Source organism: Schistocerca gregaria, chromosome 8, assembly GCF_023897955.1.
Source record: "Schistocerca gregaria isolate iqSchGreg1 chromosome 8, iqSchGreg1.2, whole genome shotgun sequence".
Classification (NCBI taxonomy): domain Eukaryota; kingdom Metazoa; phylum Arthropoda; class Insecta; order Orthoptera; family Acrididae; genus Schistocerca; species Schistocerca gregaria.
The window spans coordinates 180,589,230-180,611,024 of record NC_064927.1 but is presented as its reverse complement, the minus strand read 5'-3'; the positions used below and the strand labels follow the sequence as shown (position 1 = coordinate 180,611,024).

The following is a 21,795-nucleotide window of genomic DNA, read 5'->3' as shown; positions in this document are numbered from 1 at the left end:
GAGCCTGACAGTTTGTGTTTCTTTTTTTTTTGTTCTTTAGTTATTCTGGATTTTGCTTCTTTCGTTACAGTTTGACCTTCTAACAATATTATTCCTTGTTACGTCCTTATTTAGTTCCTGTCAGCCTCGATCCTTAACTCCTCTTGAAGGTCATATGCGGTAAGTTTCTTTTTATGTATCTACTTTTATGTTTTCTTTTTCGATGTTTCTGCTTCGCTTCTCTTATTTTTACTGTCACTCTTGGTGTATCGATTTTACTGAATGTTATTTGGAGCTACTGTAGCTGGTGTGACTTTCGTGTAGTATAGTTACCGGTTGCAAGGTTTGGAAATTTTTACGTTTTATTTCTTAGCGTGTGCAGTAATGTGTGTAAAGATTTTCATTTTTTGAAAGTCTAGTCGTATTCTGTAGTTCACTAACAAGATCATTTTTTAAGCACGTTTCTGATTTGTTATAAGATTTTTGCGCAACAAACAGTAATACTTGAATCGGTAACTAGAAATGATCTCTTACATAGGTTGCTTCTAGTTACCGATTCCAACTATTCGACGGATCATTATTCAGATCGTTTTTGCAATACGTGTGGAAAATACACTCCTGGAAATGGAAAAAAGAACACATTGACACCAGTGTGTCAGACCCACCATACTTGCTCCGAACACTGCGAGAGGGCTGTACAAGCAATGATTACACGCACGGCACAGTGGACACACCAGGAACCGTGGTGTTGGCCATCGAATGGCGCTAGCTGCGCAGCATTTGTGCACCGCCGCCGTCAGTGTCAGCCAGTTTGCGTGGCATACGGAGCTCCATCGCAGTCTTTAACACTGGTAGCATGCCGCGACAGCGTGGACGTGAACCGTATGTGCAGTTGACGGACTTTGTGCGAGGGCGTATAGTGGGCATGCGGGAGGCCGGGTGGACGTACCGCCGAATTGCTCAACACGTGGGGCGTGAGGTCTCCACAGTACATCGATGTTGTCGCCAGTGGTCGGCGGAAGGTGCACGTGCCCGTCGACCTGGGACCGGACCGCAGCGACGCACGGATGCACGCCAAGAACGTAGGATCCTACGCAGTGCCGTAGGGGACCGCACCGCCACTTCCCAGCAAATTAGGGACACTGTTGCTTCTGGGGTATCGGCGAGGACCATTCGCAACCGTTTCCATGAAGCTGGGCTACGGTCCCGCACACCGTTAGGCCGTCTTCCGCTCACGCCCCAACATCGTGCAGCCCGCCTCCAGTGGTGTCGCGACAGGCGTGAATGGAGGGACGAATGGAGACGTGGCGTCTTCAGCGATGAGAGTCGTTTCTCCCTTGGTGCCATTGATGGTCGTACGCGTGTTTGGCGCCGAGCAGGTGAGCGCCACAATCAGGACTGCATACGACCGAGGCACACAGGGCCAACACCCGGCATCATGATGTGGGGAGCGATCTCCTACACTGGCCGTACACCTCTGGTGATCGTCGAGGGGACACTGAATAGTGCACGGTACATCCAAACCGTCATCGAACCCATCGTTCTACCATTCCTAGACCGGCAAGGGAACTTGCTGTTCCAACAGGACAATGCACGTGCGCATGTATCCCGTGCCACCCAACGTGCTCTAGAAGGTGTAAGTCAACTACCCTGGCCAGCAAGATCTCCGGATCCGTCCCTCATTGAGCATGTTTGGGACTGGATTAAGCGTCGTCTCACGCGGTCTGCACGTCCAGCACGAACGCTTGTCCAACTGAGGCGCCAGGTGGAAATGGCATGGCAAGCCGTTCCACAGGACTACATCCAGCATCTCTACGATCGTCTCCATGGGAGAATAGCAGCCTGCATTGCTGCGAAAGGTGGTTATACACTGTACTAGTGCCGACATTGTGCATGCTCTGTTGCCTGTGTCTATTGCATGTGGTTCTGTCAGTGTGATCATGTGATGTATCTGACCCCAGGAATGTGTCAATAAAGTTTCCCCTTCCTGGGACAATGAATTCACGGTGTTCTTATTTCAATTTCCAGGAGTGTATATGCACTCGTAATTCTCTCGTCTTCTTACTTACTTCAGTCATATTTTACTCGCTTAAATGAAACTCGCGCGTAAATAAAAGTCGCGTTAAATGTATTAGTTTATGGCCTGCTACATTCGTTTGTTTAAGACTATGATCCGTTCCTTACGTATGGCGTCATTGATCAAAGCCGGATTGTGATATCGGACACTAGAATTTATCCTCCCTTTCTGTGTGCATAAATAATAGTTGTACTTTCTCTTTATTGACGTAAATTGTACTCACTACTGACCTTAATATGATGCAAATGACTTTTCGTGGTGATAAAATAAATATTTTTTTTAGGGGGGGGGGGGGGTGCGGGACGAACACTACCACAGTATCTGGCAATTTTGTAGTATGTTGTGTTTTCATTGTTTTACAGTGGAATTCTCTGAACCTGTTAGACACACTTTCTATTGTATTCATGTGTCCAATGATGGATGCGAGTGTGCTTTGGTTCTGCCTATATTCTCTGACTTGTCAGTGACAAATGCATGCGTTGCAGGAGCAGTGGACTTTGCTGTCAGTGGTGTTGCCGTGGCTCGTGGGTGTCAGCACTATGCAGATGGTGACACGGGTGCGGAAGCGGGGAGTGGCGTTCAGCGTCGGCGCACGTGACTTCGGCCTCATCGTCATCTGTGAGTTCCACTCTGTCCTCGCGCGTCCGCCAGATGCCATTTCCTTTGTCCAGTCAGCAGGTGTTGGTCTGAAGAGAGCTGCGCCCGCTATGACATGTTCACTGAGGATACGTACTAATTGTGTCTTCTCATTGGTTTAAAACCAAATGTTGCAACTGTGTAACATCTGCCTCTACGTCGACACGATTTCTCAGCAATTCACGCTTAAACATTTGACAGAGGGTTAACAGAACCACTTTTAGACTATTTCTCGAGTGTCCCACTTTTGCATAGCATGTGGTGAAAATGAGCACCTAAGTCAGGGACAGCGGACTGTGAGCCATGCCCTGGCGTGAGTGCCATAGCGCTCGACCTAGCTGCTCACTACCCCCACCACCAGGCCACACTCTATGACCATGAGGAGCAGAAACTGTGGACACTCCGCAATTGAATGGCGATGTAGTCGCACTGCATGGAGGTACAGCTTGATTTTATATTTAATTTTTCTCAACAATACAGATCACAAATAATACAAATTTTCAGTATTACTTATTTCTGGCTGTGAACACACCGCATTTACACTACTGGCCATTAAAATTGTTACACCACGAAGATGACGTGCTACAGACGCGAAATTTAACCGACAGGAAGAAGATGCTGTGAGACGCAAATGATTAGCTTTTCAGAGCATTCACACAAGTTTGGCGCCGGTGGCGACACCTACAACGTGCTGGAACGAGGAAAGTTTCCAACCGATTTCTCATACACAAACAGCAGTCGACCGGCGTTGCCTGGTGAAACGTTGTTGTGATGCCTCGTGTAAGGAGAAGAAATGAGTACCATAACGTTTTCGACTTTGATAAAGGTCGGATTGTCGCCCGTCGCGATTGCGGTTTATCGTATCGCGACATTGCTGCTCGCGTTGGTCGAGATCCAATGACTGTTAACAGAATATGGAATCGGTGGGTTCAGGTGGGTCGTACGGAACGCCGTGCTGGATCCCAACGGCCTCGTATCACTAGCAGTCGAGATGACAGGCATCTTATCCGGATCCACATGGCTGTAACGGATCGTGCAACCACGTCTCGATCCCTGAATTAATAGATGAGGACGTTTGCAAGACAACAACCATCTGCACGAACAGTTCATCGACTTTTGCAGCAGCATGGACAATCAGCTTGTACGCCATGGCTGCGGTTACACTTGACGCTGCATCACAGACAGGAGCGCCTGCGATGGTATACTCAACGGCGAACCTGTGTGCACGAATGGTAAAACGTAATGAATCCAAGTTCTGTTTAAAGGATCAAGATGGTCGCATCCGTGTTTGGCGACATCGCGGTGAAAGCACATTGGAAGCGTGTATTCCTCATCGCCATAATGGCGTATCACCCGGGGTGATGATACGGGGTACCACTGGTTACACGTCTCGGTCACCTCCTGTTCGCATTGACGGCACTTTGAACAGTGAACGTTACTTTTCAGATGTGTTACGATCCGTGGCTCTACACTTAATTCGATCCCTGCGAAACCCTACATTTCAGATGGATAATGCACGACCGCATGTTGCAGGTCCTGTCCAGGCCTTTCTGGATACAGAAAAGTTTCGACTGCTGCGCTGGCTAGCACATTCTCCTGATCTCTCGCCAATTGAAAACGTCTGATCAGTGGTGGCCGAGCAACTGACTCGTCACTATACGCCAGTCACTACTCTTGACGTATTGTGGTATCGTGTTGAAGCTGCATGGGCAGCTGTACCTCTACACGCCATCGAAGCGCTGTGTGACTCAATGCCCAGGCCTATCAAGGACGTTATTACGGGGCCACAGGTGGTTGTCCTGGGTACTGATTTCTTAGGCTCTGTGCACCTAAATTGCGTGAAAATGTAATCACATGTCAGTTCTAGTATAATATATTTGTCCAATGAATACCCGTTTATCATCTGCATTTCTTCTTGGTGTAGCAATTGTAATGGCGTGTAGTGTAAATGGCGATGTAGACGCACTGCATGCAAGTACAACTTGAGTTTATATTTAATATTTCACAACAATATAGATCGCAAATAATACAAATTTTCAGTGTTACTTACTTTTGGCGCGGCAAAGACATAATATAATTTTTATCTGGTACAAACTGTCGGCAAGTAGACAGACGCAGACATTTCCACAGATTTCTGCACTCAGATACCCACATAATCATAGCTTACCTATTTAATTTCATAGTTGACAAAAGGTCTTTCTCGCAAATTTGTTGATCCAAATACTGTGGCACTTTTGGAACCACATTATGAAGGCGTGGAAACTCTACCTGAGGAAAACAGTGCACATATCCTGGACAATTTTAACATGAAATGATTTGTCTTTAAAACGGGAATAGCATTGCAGATATATCTGTTATATATGTTCATGGACAGTGGCGCTTTCACCTGAAACAGCAAATGGAGCCAAAAACAGCTCGAAAACCGATGTAAGATTAGTAGTGTCCTCAAAACTTTTAGAAAACTATTCTTATAATTTCTTATAATAAAGCTATAGCGAATTCTTCAGACCTCACGTTTTCTTCAAAGTGAGAGAGTTTAGAGGATTTGACTGTGTTTTTCAGAATTAGTATCATGTACACTACAATTTTCTTTTTAAATTCATCCCATTCAAGCTAGAAACAAATTGTTCTTTCACATTGCAGCGACTTACTGTAGAAAATGAACAGTCAGTCCCTATTAAATGCGGGTCTGCATTCAATTCCGAATATTATACTTTTCGGTTCTGTACTCATTTTCCTTCATAAATTAAACAATAGCGCGTTTAAAATCGAAAAATCGTTCCGTTGTCTCTTGACTTAACCAGCGTACTTTGCTGAAATATATAAAGTCTCCACTGTTGTTGTTGTGGTCTTCAGTCCTGAGACTGGTTTGATGCAGCTCTACATGCTACTCTATCCTGTGCAAGCTTCTTCATCTCCCAGTACCTACTGCAGCCTACATCCTTCTGAATCTGCTTAGTGTATTCATCTCTTGGTCTCCCTCTACGATTTTTACCCTCCACGCTGCCCTCCAATACTAAATTGGTGATCCCTTGATGCCTCAGAACATGTCCTGCCAACCGGTCCCTTTTTCTTGTCAATTTATGACACAAACTCCTCTTCTCCCCAATTCTATACAATACCTCCTCATTAGTTATGTGATCTACCCACCTAATCTTCAGCATTCCTCTGTAGCACCCCATTTCGAAAGCTTCTATTCTCTTCTAGTCTAAGCTATTTATCGTCCCTGTTTCACTTCTATACATGGCTACACTCCATACAAATACTATCAGAATCGACTTCCTAACACTTAGGTCAATACTCGATGTTAAAAAATTTCTTTTCTTCAGAAACGCTTTCCTTGCCATTGCCAGTCTACATTTTATATCCTCTCTACTTCGACCATCATCAGTTATTTTGCTCCCCAAATAGCAAAACTCCTTTCCTATTTTAAGTGTCTCATTTCCTAATCTAATTCCCTCAGCGTCAGCAGACTTAATTCGACTACATTCCATTATCCTCGTTATGATTTCGTTGATGTTCACCTTATACCCTCCTTTCAAGACACTGTCCATTCCGTTGAAATGCTCTTCCAAGTCCTTTGCTGTCTCTGACAGAATTACAATGTCATCGGAGAACCTCAAAGTTTTTATTTCTTCTCCATGGATTTTAATACCTACTCCGAATTTTTCTTTTGCTTCCTTTACTGCTTGCTCAATATACAGATTGAATAGCAACGGGGAGAGACTACAACCCTGTCTCGCTCCCTTCCTAACCACTGCTTCGCTTTCACGTCCCTTGACTCTTGTAACTGCCATCTGCTTTCTGTACAAATTGTTAATAGCCTTTCGCTCCCTGTATTTTACCCCTGCCTCCTTCAGAATTTGAAAGAGAGTATTCCAGTCAACATTGTCAAAAGCTGTCTCTAAGTCTACAAATGCTAGAAATGGAGGTTTGCCTTTCCTTAATCTATTTTCTAAGATAAGTCGGTGGGTTAGTATTGCCTCACGTGTTCCAACATTTCTGCGGAATCCAAACTGATCTTTCCCGTGGTCGGCTTTTACCAGTTTTTCCATTCGTCTGAAAAGAATTCGCATTGGTATTTTGCAGCTGTGACTTATTAAACTGACAGTTCGGTAATTTTCACATCTGTCAACACCTGCTTTCTTTGTGATTGGAATTATTATATTCTTCTTGATGTCTGAATTGCAACGAAAGCTTGCAATTTACAGTGGAATAATGCTTGCGGGTTTAGAAATTTTACTATTTATACAACGAATTTGTTTACGTGCTCTACGGCTGCATATTTTGGCACAAAGCGCTTCTTGGTATACACAACAATGAATTCCATCCAGCGACTGTTGTGATTTTTTGCTCTTAAATCGTTTAATTCTTCCTGCATGGTACTGTAATGTCGTTTATCAGCAAGTCAGCAGTAGATGTCCATTCTATGGTTGCATAATATTTACTGAGAATTATTGTCCTTCTCTTCCGTCATTTCCATTCATTTTTAAAGCTTGCGATGACACATCGCTAGATTGCCTACTATTGTGCAAACAGCCACTGGCCCTGTGGAGGTCTTCATGCCGTGAACAGTCAGCGACGCATAAGCAGTGCCGTCACTACGATTCTTCCGAACTGGAAAGAGCTTTTACTTTTGTTCTTTGGGGCCCGCAGCGCTGACAAAAAATTCCACTCCGCAATACTAAATGAAATGTCGCTCTGCACCAAGAAGTTCCGAGAAGGGCTGCGTGCGGAACACACAAACGGCATTTGTGTTGTATGGTACGCCGTGGCCGCCCCTGGCCTACGTCTTTGCGAGCGAGCATTGGTTACTCTTATTTACGTTATGTGATCAAAAGTGTCCGGAAACATGGCTGAAAATTTCTTACAAGTTCGTGGCGACCTCCATTGGTAATACTGGAATTCAATATGGTGTTGGCCCACCCTTAGCCTCGACGACTGCTTCCAGTCTAGCAAGTACGTTCAATCAGGTGCTGGAAGGTTTCTTTGGGAATGACAACACATTCTTCACGGAGTGCTGCACTGAGGAGAGGTATCGATGTAGGTCGGTGAGGCTTGGCACGAAGTCGGCGTTGCAGAACATGCCAAAGGTGTTCTATAAGATTCAGGTCAGGACTCCGAGCAGGCCAGTCCATTACCTGGATGTTATTGTCGCGTAACCACTCCGCCATAGGCCGTGCATTATGAACAGGTGCTGGATCGTGTTGAAAGATGTAATCGCCATCCCCTAATTGCTCTTCAGCAGTAGGAAGCAAGAAGGTGATTAAAACATCGATGTAAGCCTGTGCTGTGATAGTGCCACGCAAAACAACAAGGGGTGGAAGCCCCCTCCACGAGAAACATGACCACGCCGTAACATCACCGCCTCCGCATTTTACTGTTGGCGCTACACATCCTGGCAGATGACGTTCAGCGGGCATTCGCAATACCCACACCCTGTCATCGGATCGCCACATTATTTACCGTGTTTCGTCACTCACCACAACGTTTTTCCACTGTTCGATTGTCCATTGTTTACGCTCCATACACCAAGCGAGACGTCCTTTGGCATTTACCGGCGTGATGTGTGGCTTATGAGAAGTCGGTCGACTATGAAATCCAAATTTCCCCACCTACCGCCTAACTGTCATAGTACTAGCAGTGGATCCTGATGCAGTTTGGAATTCCCGTATGATAGTCTGGATAGCTGTCTGGCTATTACACATTACGACCCTCTTGAACTATCGGCGGTCTTTATCTGTCAATAGACGATGTTGGCCGGTACGCTTTTATGTTGTACGTGTCCCTTCACGTTTCCACTTCACTATCAAATCGGAAACAGTGGACCTAGGGATGTTTAGGAGCGTGGAAGTCTCGCGCACAGACGTATGATACTAGTGACACCCAATCACCTGACCACGTTCGAAGTCCGTGGGATCCGCGGAGAAGCCCATTCTGCTGTCTCAGATGTCTAGTGACTGCTGAGGTCGCTGATATGGAGTACCTGGCAGCAGGTGGTAGCATAATGCGCTTAACATGAAAAACGTATGTTTTAGGGGTGTCCGAACACTTTTGATCACATAGTGTATGTGGATGGGGATCCACAAAATATTTTCGCGTTTGCATTGGCATTAATGTTTGATGATTACCTCTCGCCGCAATGAAAAACACCTATGTTTCAATCATTGCCACCCACATTCAATTGTCGTGTCCGTGACACTCCCTCCTCTGTTTCGTGATAATACAGAACGAGCTGTTCTTCTTCGCACCTTCTCGCTATTTCATCAACCTATCTGGTGCACCATACTGTATAGAAATACTCGAAAAGAGGCCAGACAAGTGTAGAGTCTTTAAGTAGATTTGTTCCATCTTCTTAGTGTGTTTGGTTCACTTTCCCCACAAAATTTTTTGTATGTTGATTGTAATTTAAGTTAACAGTGATTGTAGTCTATAGATATTTAGCTGGATGGCCCACCGTGAAATTTGTGTGATTTATTGTGTAGCTGTGAAGGAAAAAAATTGTACTCATGTGGAGGCCCTCCTATATTTTATTTTATATTTAAAGGCCAACCTCTACTTTTCACTGGATGCAGATGTCCAGTGTACATCATTTTGTCTTTCGTTTTGTTATTCTGATGACTTTAGTAGAAGATAAACGACAGCATCATCTCATCATTCACTGGAAATTCTGAAGTACTTCCTCTTCAGTTTTTTCCTGAGTGTATCAGATGTGTGTTTGTATTCGGTGGCTAGCTGTGAGGGTAAAAGGGGACGGATTGCATGTGTTATTACGGAAACAATAGGGCAAGACATGACACAGTGAGAACATCTGAGAGATCTGATTCTTCAGTTTGTCCCGGCGTATTTGTTGCTCAAACAGTCCACGGGTGTACTGCCGGTTCATAGTGTCCAACGGGCACAATATTTCGGCGATCAGACATGTCGCCATCGTCAGGTGAGCTGACGAACTGAGCTATCGAAATTCGCACCGGGGAAGATCTTATCAACCCGAGATTTCGGCTACAATCTCAGCAAGGCTTGGGACCCGGCGTTGAATGTAATTAAGAAAACTTTCAGCAAGAAGTTCGAACTGGCGACCAGGGCGGACGTAGCAAGCACATCGACGCTACGACAGATTCCGACGCCCACGTCTTCGCTTCCGCCGGCGCGCGGGAGCGGACAGCGAAGAGAGTGGCCCGCGGGGGGAGGGGATTTAAATCGGCCGCCGCCCTCAGGAGCTCAGTTCGTCAGCGCACCTGACGATGGCAACATGTCTGATCGCCGAAATATTGTGCCCGTTGGACACTATGAACCGGCAGTATACCCGTGGACTGTTCGAGCATCTGAGAGATCATTCCGTGCACTTCACAAAAGGAATTTAGGGTGACACCTAACTTCAGTTTACAGGAGGGCCCTTTTCAACAATATCTATTGGACCCACTCCACGGTCATGCCATTTCAGTCGGGTAGATGAAGATACTTTTATGTCGTTGAATTTGCTTGTGACATATACGTGTGTTGTGTATTTGGTAGACAGCATTATGACACGGCGATTCGTGCCGTATTGCGCTGTTGGAGAAACGTTAGTTTTATTTACAACACAAAAAGTAATTTTACACTTTTCTACATGTATGTGGAAGCTATTCTTACTGCACAACTCGATGAATACGTTCTCTGTATGCTGCCATAGCGAAGGCATGTGTTTGTCAGTACACACTTTTCAATCTTACAATACTTTTAAGTCTTTCAGTTCAAAAATGTTATCTGTCACAAAGATTCTGGCCATAAGATTTGCTTCCAAGTTATATATTAATGTCATGACTTGTTAGTTCGATGTAATAGTACTCAATATAGAATCAGTTCTTTTAATTTTAAAAATGGAACTCTGATGAAAGTCGGTAATTTGGGGTTGCAGACTTTGGAACGTTTTTGTTCCTGCAATGAGTGTTTAACATACTTGCAAACATTATTTCCTGAAAATTTCGACACAAGTGGGCAATAAATCTATTGCTTACACTGTATACTAGTCGCTTGTTCCAACAATAGTCATGAGCATTTTCTCTGGCTCTTCGGCAGATATTTGCAATTTCTTTTGCGATCTGTATCTGGAGTGAGCCCAGATGGATACTGCGCATCACGTCTTTCATGTAACGTTCAGTCTCCGCGAAAAGCGTCTGTTTTCTTCCACTACAAACAAAATGATTTTTAAAATGGAATTTTACCTGCCGTTCAATAGATGTGTCCCAAATTAGGCTAGTGAGATTATCGATATGTATTAACAGGGACGGTGAAACACGAAGAATAGTTACCAGTACTACAACAGCTGGCGTGTGCTGACTGCTACCGCCATGCAGCAGCGCTGCTAAGTTCCTGCTGGAGTGCTGATTACCCTGTGTGTTAGTCGGTCACTGTTAATACACACATCAAAAAAAGTTTTGCGTCAGCCCAGTTCCCACAACTCCTGAAGACAGACGTTGACTGTGGATATCATATCACAGACACAGTCCCTTTGACTATTCAGAGAGGCCACTAAACCCTCCCAAAGATATAAACACCCACACGAGAGCAGCGCCTATTAGACGGAGGGGGACCTACAGCCGAACAGTTCCAGTCAATCCACCAGGAAGGAGGTACAGGGCTCGTGTTGTCTGTAGTTCAACCATGCCTAGACGGTCAATATCGCGGTTTGATCGCGTCCGCATTGTTACTTTGTGCCAGGAAGGGCTCTCAACAAGGGAAGAGTCCAGGCGTTTCGGGGTGAACCAAAGCGATGTTGTTTGGACATGGAGAGGATACAGAGAGACAGGAACTGTCGATGACATGCCTCTCTCAATCCGTCCAAGGACTACTACGGATTACGTCTCGGTGGAATCCTGACAGAAACGCCACCGTGTTGAATAATACTTTTCGTGCAGCCACACGACGTCGTGGTACGACTCAAACTATGCGCAATAGGCTGTATGATGCGCAGCTTCACTCCCGACGTCCATGGCGAGGACCATCTTTGCAACCACGACACCATGCAGCGCGGTACAGATGGGCCCAACAGCATGCCGGACGGACCGTTTAGGATTGGCATCACGTTCTCTTCACCGATGAGTGTCGCATATGCCTTCAACCAGACAATCATCGGAGACGTGTTTGGAGGTAATCCAGTCAGGCTGAAGGTCTTACACACACTGTCCAGAGAGTGCAACAAGGTGTAGGTTCCCTGCTGTTTTAGGGTGGCATTGTGTGGGGCCGACGTACGCCGCTACTGGTCATGGAAGGACCCGTAACGGCTGTACGATTCGTGAATGCCATCCTCCGGCTGATAGTGTACCATATCGGCAGCATATTGGGGAGGCATTCGTCTTCATGGACGACAGTTCGCGCCCCCATGGTGCACATCTTGTGAATGACTTCCTTCAGGATAACGACATCGCTCAACTAGAGTGGCCAGCAAGTTCTCCATACATGAACGCTATCGAATATGCCTGGGATAGACTGAAAAGGGCTGTTTATGGTTGTCGTAAACCACCAACCACTCTGAGGGATCTACGCCGAATCGCCGTTGAGGATTGGGGCGATTTGGACCATCAGTGCCTTGATGAACTTGTAGATAGTATGCCATGACGAATACAGGTATGCATCAGTGCAAGTTCACGTGTTGTTCGGTATTATAGGTACCGGTGTGTACAGCAGTCTGGACCACCACCTGTCGCTGTATGGTGGTACAAAATGCAGTGTGTGGTTTTCACGAGCAATAAAAAGGGAGGAAATGATGTTTATGTTGATCTCTATTCCAATTTTCTGTACAGGTCTCCGAACTTTCGCAACCGACGTGATGCAAAGCTCTTTTTGGTATGTGTACTTATTGATAACACGAATATTGCACTAGACTAATTTGGGACTGCTTTATTGAATGGGCCCATAAAATTCCTCTTTAAAATGAAAAAAGAAAATCGACGCTTTCCATCGATTCTGAGCAATGTATTAATGACGTTCTTAGAGGTAATCCTAGCTACACATTGCAAAAACGAAATTGCAAATGTCTTCTAAACCCTTAAGAGAGGAACCTGGATTATATGAGAAACTTTCAAATAAGTTGATTGAGTTGGATTCCTTTTTTTAAATGTTGTAGTTGATGTACGACTTGCTTGTTATGTATGCAAATCTCAGTTTCTTCATACACGTGCTTCTTATAACCATGATAATGATGGAATCCGAAGAAATGAATTAAAATTTGTGCCATGGCTTAGATTTGAACCCTGCCTAGTAAGTAAGTAAGGTCCTCGTCATGACACGAATTTTAATTCATTTCTTCAGCTTCCATCATGATCGTAAAGATGAAACTCAAATGTTTTGAGGAATATTTAATTACATCAGATCTATAGATCACCTAGGCCTCAGGTACAGGCAGGATTTCTCCATTACATCCAACTCCGGGGTGTTATTCCAATACTGAAGAGCCTTCGAGAAATTGATGATCTAAGAAGAGGAAAAAAAACTGAAGTTCTTTGAACCAAAATTTATTTTGAGGAGGACATTGGAGTAGGTTAGTCGATACAGCTGTCGTAGCTATAGGGCTGCACTGCTGTAATGGGTAGCATAGTTGCCCAGTAAGCAAGGAAATCTGGGTTCAAGTCCCTCCCATAGCACAAATTTTAATTCGTTTCTTCAGCTTCCATTATAATCGTAGAAAAGATGAGACTAAAATGTATTGAGGAAAATTTAATTGTATTAGATCTTCTTTTTTCTTTTTATGTTTCCGAATTTGTATCCTTCGTCTTTATGTGTGTTGCGATTGCTGATCCAGCAGAGGAATTCGAAATGCGTTGTTGTATTCTATAAATTGGAGTACAGAATCCGTGTAGTTTGTCCTGTATCTTAAACAAAATATTCGGAACAAACAGTTTTGCAAATATCAGGTTTCCAGTAAATGTCACGGCTATGTTGATTAACGTAGACAAGTAAAACGTCTGGATTACCTGTGTGATCGTTGTTGATAACAAAGTCCTTATCATAGATGCGGATAGCGGCTCGAGTCTGGCAACGAAAATTCTCTGTCACATCAAGGGTTATAAATAAACTGGAAGCAGTCGTGATCGCATAACTTATTTAATATGGTGACCGGTTTGCATCTTTTTACCAGATCATATTCAGACCAGCACCTCTGTTCAAAATCCAACACAAAACAAAGCGAAGAATAAGTACAAGTTCACCAAAATGACCTATTTTGACAATATTTCTGATAATAAAATGTTTTATGATACAAAGGTTGCAATCACCTTTACTACTAACGAATTACTTCAACATAGATTGAGACATACTATGAACCATAAGAGTGATAAATATCTAAATTCTGGGTATATAAAATCACGTGTAGTAACTGTGAAAGTCATTATGTTGGCAAAACTGGCAGACATTTTAAGATAAAATATCACGAACTTACTACTGGTACATCACGTAGTACATCTGTTTTCGGACAACATACTAACTAAAATAAGCATTCTGAAGGGACTATCAACAAAAATATGAGTATTTTGCATACTGTCCCTAAAGGGCTCTTACTTGATACCCATCAACAACTGGAAATCAATTTACATCGGAAAAAGGATCCAGAAACTCTACTTAACGAACAACTGGATTTCAGAGAAAAATATTTTTTGATCTGTTTGAGGAACTATTCTAGAATACTTCACCCTTCACGATGTTCCATTAGTCTGGATGAGTAGAGATGTCACGATAACCATATCTTCGCTGTAACGATTCCTTTTAATTAGATTTTTACTACACAATAATAATTGATTGTGTTTGTACGCTACTGCTTACCAAATTTGTTTATATTTTGTGTTTTTTTGCATCACATGGACAGACATTACGTAGACTAATGCTTTATATTTTTTGTACTATATTTACTTGTGATCGTTGTTATACAACATATTACGCTAGATTAAGTGCGTGTGTGCACCAATCCATTTTCTTGCCTTATGTCACTTATCTGTGTTTTACTGTTTGACAAAGGATGCCTTACCTATTCGCCATATGTCACTTTTATGAGTTTACTGTTTCACAAGGGATACGTTTCACCCTACCCTGCTATGCCGGCGGTTATTGGTATATTTATTAACACAATATTGCAATATAACATTATGGTTATCATAGACATTATTTCGTCCGCCAATGACGTGACCGTCCAGACAGTGGTTTCATCTGTTCTTTATTCTCACAATGTTATTAATTTTACACTCATTATAGCCATCACGTTGCATCCAATGCAGACCAACGACCGTAACGGTAATATAGCTCCTACTTTATAAAATTTCTGTAACATTCCACTGCCGATATCGCATATCAGACCTAACATTTTTGAACTTATTTTTACGAGATATCTTTTAATTAAAATGTTAATGGTAACAGGAACTCATGTGCATATCACTTACTCATATCATGTACTGATCGACCTTCGCTGCGTCTCCCTGGCAACCTTAGAGCGACCAGGACGCTTTCTCCACAGGTAGTCTCTTTGGCCCTAGTTAAGACGAATAGGTAGCCATGGCTACTAGAGTGGTGTCCTCGCTGTCATCTTTGCTTTGGTCGATAATAGTACATGATAGAGGGCCACACTGTTTAAGTCGCAGTAATTAACTTTTTACACTACATTTTATAAGCTATAAGATTTTAACGTGCTTTATAAGTCCTCTAGATGGTAATAATGACTTGTAAGTAACTACTACATTAATTTCTTAAGCAACAGAAATGCAACTTACGAGATTGGCTATCTATGACGTTATGTCGGAGATGGTGGGCGGGGCTTCATGTATTTAATTAACGGCTGGTGTTCTTCACGTTGCAGTACACCACCAGCCAGAAGCAAAAGGGTTGCCATGCGCTACCGCTTCCGCCAGACATTCATGGTATAGCAGCGCTATTTACTGTTTTATGAATGTATGATTTCGTCCTTTATATGTTCATATCAATTCCTGTTTATTGTAGGTCTGAAGATGATCTGATAAAAAGATCTAAACCGATCACCATATTAAATAAGCTATGCGATCTAGACTGCTTCCAGTTTATTTATAATAATTACAGATCGCTGTTTTCCTAAATAAGAACTGTGTTATTTAAAATGTTAAACATCAAGGGTTTCCTCAATAGTAGCAGTCTCTCTTTCCGATACAAATTCTGTGAGCTTTCTCTGACCGATTTTGTACCTTTGTTTAAACCCCTTGACCCACGTTGCTGAAGCTCTGACTTTCAAATCTGGAAACTGTCTCGCAGCAGCAAGTGCCCATTGTTGCAAGTTTCTAGTAATGGCTTGCTGGTTACAGCTCCGTGCTTCTACGTAGTGAAGCCGGCCGCGGTGGCCGTGCGGTTCTGGCGCTGCAGTCCGGAACCGCGGGGCTGCTACGGTCGCAGATTCGAATCCCGCATCGGGCATGGGTGTGTGTGATATCCTTAGGTTAGTTAGGTTTAAGTAGTTTCAAGTTCTAGGGGACTTACGACCTAAGATGTTGAGTCCCATAGTGCTCAGAGCCATTTGAATCATTTCTACGTAGCGATCATACGTCAAGGAATCAATTATGTGATATTTGCCTTTCCGATTTCCACCCTGTTTAATATGTTCCTCCCAAATTTTCAAATCCCTCATATGCTTCAAGTGAGATGCCTCTTTAGTTTACAGATCCTTCCACTTTGGATATGTTTTTGCGAGATTAACCGCAACTATTTTGTAATCCAGTGGAACAGATTCAGGACCTTCTTTCATTTTCTTGACATCGGATTCATAGTCATCACCTGACGAAATGCCACCCTTCACGTCTGCATATTCACATTCCGATTCAACTCCTCGTCGCGCACAAACATATATTCGGATAAAATGTCTAGTATTTTCTGATGTATTTTATTTGCCATGTGTATGTATTCCTCGGTTATTACCGTGGAACTTTCTGATGTGATCAGATCCTCTTCGGTCAAATACTGTAAACATAAATCCAGCGCCGTCTTCAATGGTCGCTTCGACGCATTGCTGGGGAGGCTATTATCTTCCGGCTCCTGTTCTTTATCTACCGACGTTCCAGGCATGTTACGATTTTAACTCTTGTCCGACATTTTAGACCTTTCGACAGTACTTTCCTCCAGTGTTCTCACGGTACAGTTGTTTTGTCTGCAATGATTGTGATATTTCCCAGAATATTCGCACACTAATCTCGCAATATTCACGTTACCTGGTCAAGAGCGAATGAGTTACCAGGCTAACGTTGCCCCTTAACTATTGTAAGTCAATACAAGAAGACGTTCTCTGACGATTAAGGTGCACGTCAACGATCACAAAACAAACAGCGATAACAGTTCAAAGTACCGTCATAATAAGCGTGAAAATAACCATGTCCGGAGGGAGTATTCACGAGAGAGAGTCCAGTACTCGTAGCACAGAACACAATCGTCAGCACAGTACGTACACGGAACCGAATGCATGGTGACGGATGATCTGTTGTCTGGTAGCCGCACGGGGTAGCCACGCGGTCTCGTTGGTCTTGTCACGGTTCGCGCGGCTTTCCCCGTCCGGGGCAAGGGCATGGGCCTATGTGTGTGTGTTGTCCTTAGTGTATGCTAGATTAAGTAGTGTGTAAGCTTAGGTACCGATGACCTCAGCAGTTTGGTCCCATAAGAACTTACCACAAAAAAATTGTTTTCCGGTAGCGGCCTTTATATAGATGCCCGTCGTTCAGGCCGGCGTCGTTGGGGCTGGTGTTATTTGTTCCGACAGCGAAACCAATGTCGAAGTGAACTCACTCTATACGATTATTCGTGTTTGCACCTTATGGACCGTTCACAACCTCAAGTTTGCAAGATGATGCGCTTGTTTTAAAGACTGACGCCCCATGCTTATCTTGTGCACATAGAAATACACAATAACCTATGTTGCAGTTAATTGTGACGTCAGTAGTGGACGCATTGCCAAGGAGGACAAAATAATAGCCACTGGGCGGAGTCGAACCCGCCACTCTTTCCATACGAATCCGTTCTTTTACCGCTTTTTCTGTTTTTTACTTTAACAACTTTATTTTTAAGTTTTTTCATTACTGTTTTTTCATTCCTTACACCTCTTCCACTTCAGAAGTTGGCCCTTGTCACCTATACTATCCCCAGAAACCTATCTAAGCTAAAAACAAAAACAAAGCTAGTGCCACCGCCACTTTCACCCTAAAGCTAACTAGGACGGTTGTTTGCCACCACTTCAGGCTCCCCCCAAGAACAAAAATTAAATATGCCTCTGAACATTTTGTTAAAAAAAGATAAGGATAGAGGAAAGGGTATAATACTTTATTATATTATATTTTACTTCTTGTGCATTTTGTTGTTATGTTTTTACTTGTAATTCTTTTTTTATGTATCTATTTTTTATTTTTTATTTTAAATCTGCTTGAGCCCCGCGAGATCAGCCGAGCGGTCTAGGGCGGTGCAGCCATGGACTGTGCGGCTGGTCCCGGCGGAGGTTAGAGTCCTCCTTCGGGCATGGGTGTGTGTGTTTGTCCTTAGGATAATTTAGGTTAAGTTGCGGGTAAGCTTAGGGACTGATGACCTTAGCAGTTAAGTCCCATAAGATTTCACACCTCAAATCTGCTTTCGGGGATCTCAACAGGAGAAAGACGGCGGGATGTCCTTGTCGTCTTCTCGTTTAGCGAGGGTGAAACACCTCATAATTACCGTTTATGCCTCTCATCAGTTCATCATGTGCAATATCTCAGTCTCTTCTCACACCCGGTACACCCCTTTGGTCTGGAGGGCGCGTAAACGACGACTGCAAGTAATTCGCAAAGAGCGTACCATACAACGCTTTGCGCCGTAAAACCGTGTAGTCGCTCGTTAAATAATACCAAAAATATAACAATCCTGCAACGCTCTCACTAAAAAGGATGGCAGTGCCATACCCTTAACCCACACCGTAGCGTTATGACGAGTAGCAGGGAAGTAAGTGACGTCGGAATGGATCAGTTCGGTGGGCTCTACACACTGAGGCGTCCGTCGCAGCAACAATGCCAACATGCGCCGTGTGAGGAGCCAGCAGTCGGTAGCCGTACCACAAACGAAACGGTGCATGTCGGTGTTAACAGCTGCTCATTTGGAACAGAGAGGATCCTCGACAAGATGCATATTGCGTAAACGTTGTCGAGTGGGGAATTTTTCAGTCTTTATCACGTACCACAGCGCCCTGACCGTGGTGGGAAGGAAAGGGGAGTGTATGTTACTCCACACCCGCCTCCAGCCAAGCTCCGAATGTCGGCGTTCAACCACATTGGCAGACAGCCTCCGTTGAAAGTAGTGGAAGAAGTCTTTGGTTCTAGGATCCCGCGTGGTCGGCAAGATATCCAACAGATAATTCATGCCGACTAGATAGGTGCGAATGTGACAAGAGTGCTGGCGTGATATGTCCAACAGGAATCGGCGGACAGAAGGAGTGAAGCACCATCTCCTGAATCACTGTAATAGGGAGAGTGTCCTTGTCCGAAGTACATAGGAGATGCATCGTCCGCAGGAAGAGAGCGGGTGCCCTGTTGTGTACGTTTATCATTCTAATGCCGCCTGCATGTATGGGCAACGTTAGCGTCTCGTAACGGTTCTTGAACACCCTACTCTCGCTGACGAAATGAACTACGGTGTGTGTAATGACTAAGTTTTGGAGCGAGGTAGACGTTGACAAAATGTACCCGCATGATCAAGTAAAGTGTTCGAAAGTTATGGAGACGAACTTGCGCGCGGATCGCATAAAGTGATCTGCGATACATATCTGCTGTTGTACGCTGCAAGTTCCCCTGGATGGTCACTCCCAAACACCTTAGCTCCGGGACTTTGGTAATGGGCTCTGACGTACTCATATGCAATCCTCTGCTCACATCCATGAAGTGCGACTTTCGCAGGTTGATACGGCTCTTGGCCACCTCTCCGTACATATATCTTCTGCCGACATCGCCAAGAAAGCTTCATCATCCGCATAGGCAGAACGTTTAAAATGCATATTGCGGAGGCGAATGCCCCCCAAGAGCTGTCGTAGGGCATGAAGTGGAGACTCGAGGGCGACGGCGAAGAGAAACGCTGACAGGGTACATCCTTGTCGCACTGAGTTCTCAGTAGTGAACGGTGGCGAGTGGTAGCCATTGACAAATACTGTGAAAGGGACTCCGTGAATCAGACGGAGAACCACAACTGCCGGTATTGGGGACTGTCCCATCTTCTCTAAGACAGCCTTCAAGAAATAGTGCTTAACTCGGTCAAATGCGTGGTTCAAATATTCAAATGTGTGTGAAATCTTATGGGATTTAACTGCTAAGGTCATCAATCCCTAAGCTTACACACTACTTAACCTAAACTATCCTAAGGACAAACAGACACACCCATGCCCGAGGGAGGACTCGAACCTCCGCCGGGACCAGCCGCACAGTCCATGACTGCAGCGCCCCTGACCGCTCGGCTAATCCTGCGCGACAAATGCGTGGTCATGGTCATCTGCCACGAGGGCGCCTTCTAAGAGGCAATGCGACATGAGCACCACCACATCTCTATAAGAGCTTAAAGCCGTGTGTATTTTGCTGCCACCTCGCAGACATGTTTGGTCGGCATGAATGGCACCTTTGACAATAGCGAGGAGGCGAGTGCGAAGAATGCGGACAAACAGCTTGTAAGCTGAATTCAGTAACGTCAACGGCCTGAAGTCCTGCGGCACGCACGCCCCACTTGGTTTTGGCACAGGGATGACCATACACTCCAAAAATTTGGGAGGACGCGGAAGTCCGGATCCTGTTCGCAGCAAAAATTGTTCAATTGGCTCTGAGCACTATGGGACTTGACATTTGAGGTCATCAGTACCCTAGACATAGAACTACTTAAACCTAACTAAGCTAAGGACATCACACACATCAATGCCCGATGCAGGATTCGAACCTGCCACCGTAGCAGCAGACCAGTTACGGACTGAAGCGCCTAGAACCGCTCGGCCACAACGGCCGGTCAGTTCGCACTACATCTGCCCATCAGGTCAGAAAAGATGCTATAAAATTGAAGCGGAAGATCATCAGGTTCAGTTGATTTGTTTCTCGCGCCCCGCGACAGGGCCATGCGCATTTCTTCCCATGTGACGGCCTCCAAGAATGTGGCATCGCCTTGCGCCGTACCCGAAGGTACGACGTCCTCAGGGTCATTGTCACGCCGTTGATGTGCTAGATAGAGAGTGCGGTAATAATATGTGAGGGCATGGGAGATGGCGTTGTGTGTTGCCCATCCGCAGAAATAACTGCCGTGATGAGTCGTCTCTTACGATGTCTCCGTTCTCTGAAGATGTGATTAAGAGAAGCACGTTCCTCTGGGACGGAATCTTGCAGTCTCGCTCGAATCTCCGTGCCGTCCAATCCGTCAGCCGTGATCTGCAGAAGCCGTGCCTGTGTCCGGTGGACGGCCATTTGAGGCTCTGGCGAAGGCTGTTGCGACGCTAGTTCTTGCAAGATTGTGTAGTAAAACTCAGAGGTGGATCGAAGCCAAAGCGCCCTGTCTCGTCCATACGCCATGAGCATGCGGCGAAGAGCTGGTTTTGCGCAGTATGTCCACCATCGCGTCGTGGAATCATACGAGTATGTATGACGCCGTCGCTCACATTTGTGCCAGGTAGCAGTGACGGCTACACGGCAAGCTTTCTCCAGGAGAATGTTGACGTTAAGAGTCCAACGTCCTCTACTACGGCTCGTCTGTTGTTGTGGCTGAGTCACGAAGCAGTTGGAGGTCTGATGGTCTGTTAGTGCAGTGGGCCACAGCTCAGCACCGACAGTTGCTGCCTGAAGACCTCGAGAGCCATAAATCCTGTCCAACCAGCTGGCCAAGTGGCTGGTGAAGTGTATATATCCGCGTCGGTCACCGTGGATTAGTGTCCATGTATCATGCGAAGCGAGATCCCTGACTATAGCAAGAAGGGCTGGATATGGGACACGGTGAGGGATCTGATCCTCAGGGTGTAAGACGCTATTTAAATCCCCGCCAACCACCATGTGCTCTGTAGAGCCTTGAAACTATGGAGCTACCTTAGTGGAGTAATAGAATGTTCGTCTCTGCGCTTCGTAGTACCACACGGGGTATACAGATTCACAAGG

The 21,795-nt window shown here is 44.9% G+C and overlaps 1 protein-coding gene across 1 annotated transcript in view; it reads left to right on the top strand.

Annotated features, from left to right (window-relative positions):
- LOC126285103 (uncharacterized) overlaps positions 1-21,795 on the top strand; it is an 84,300-nt gene that overhangs the window by 41,844 nt on the left and 20,661 nt on the right. The window contains exon 3 of the mRNA XM_049984427.1: positions 2,542-2,674. Within this exon, the coding sequence (XP_049840384.1) occupies positions 2,542-2,674 (133 nt within the window). The remainder of the gene's footprint in view (positions 1-2,541; positions 2,675-21,795) is intronic.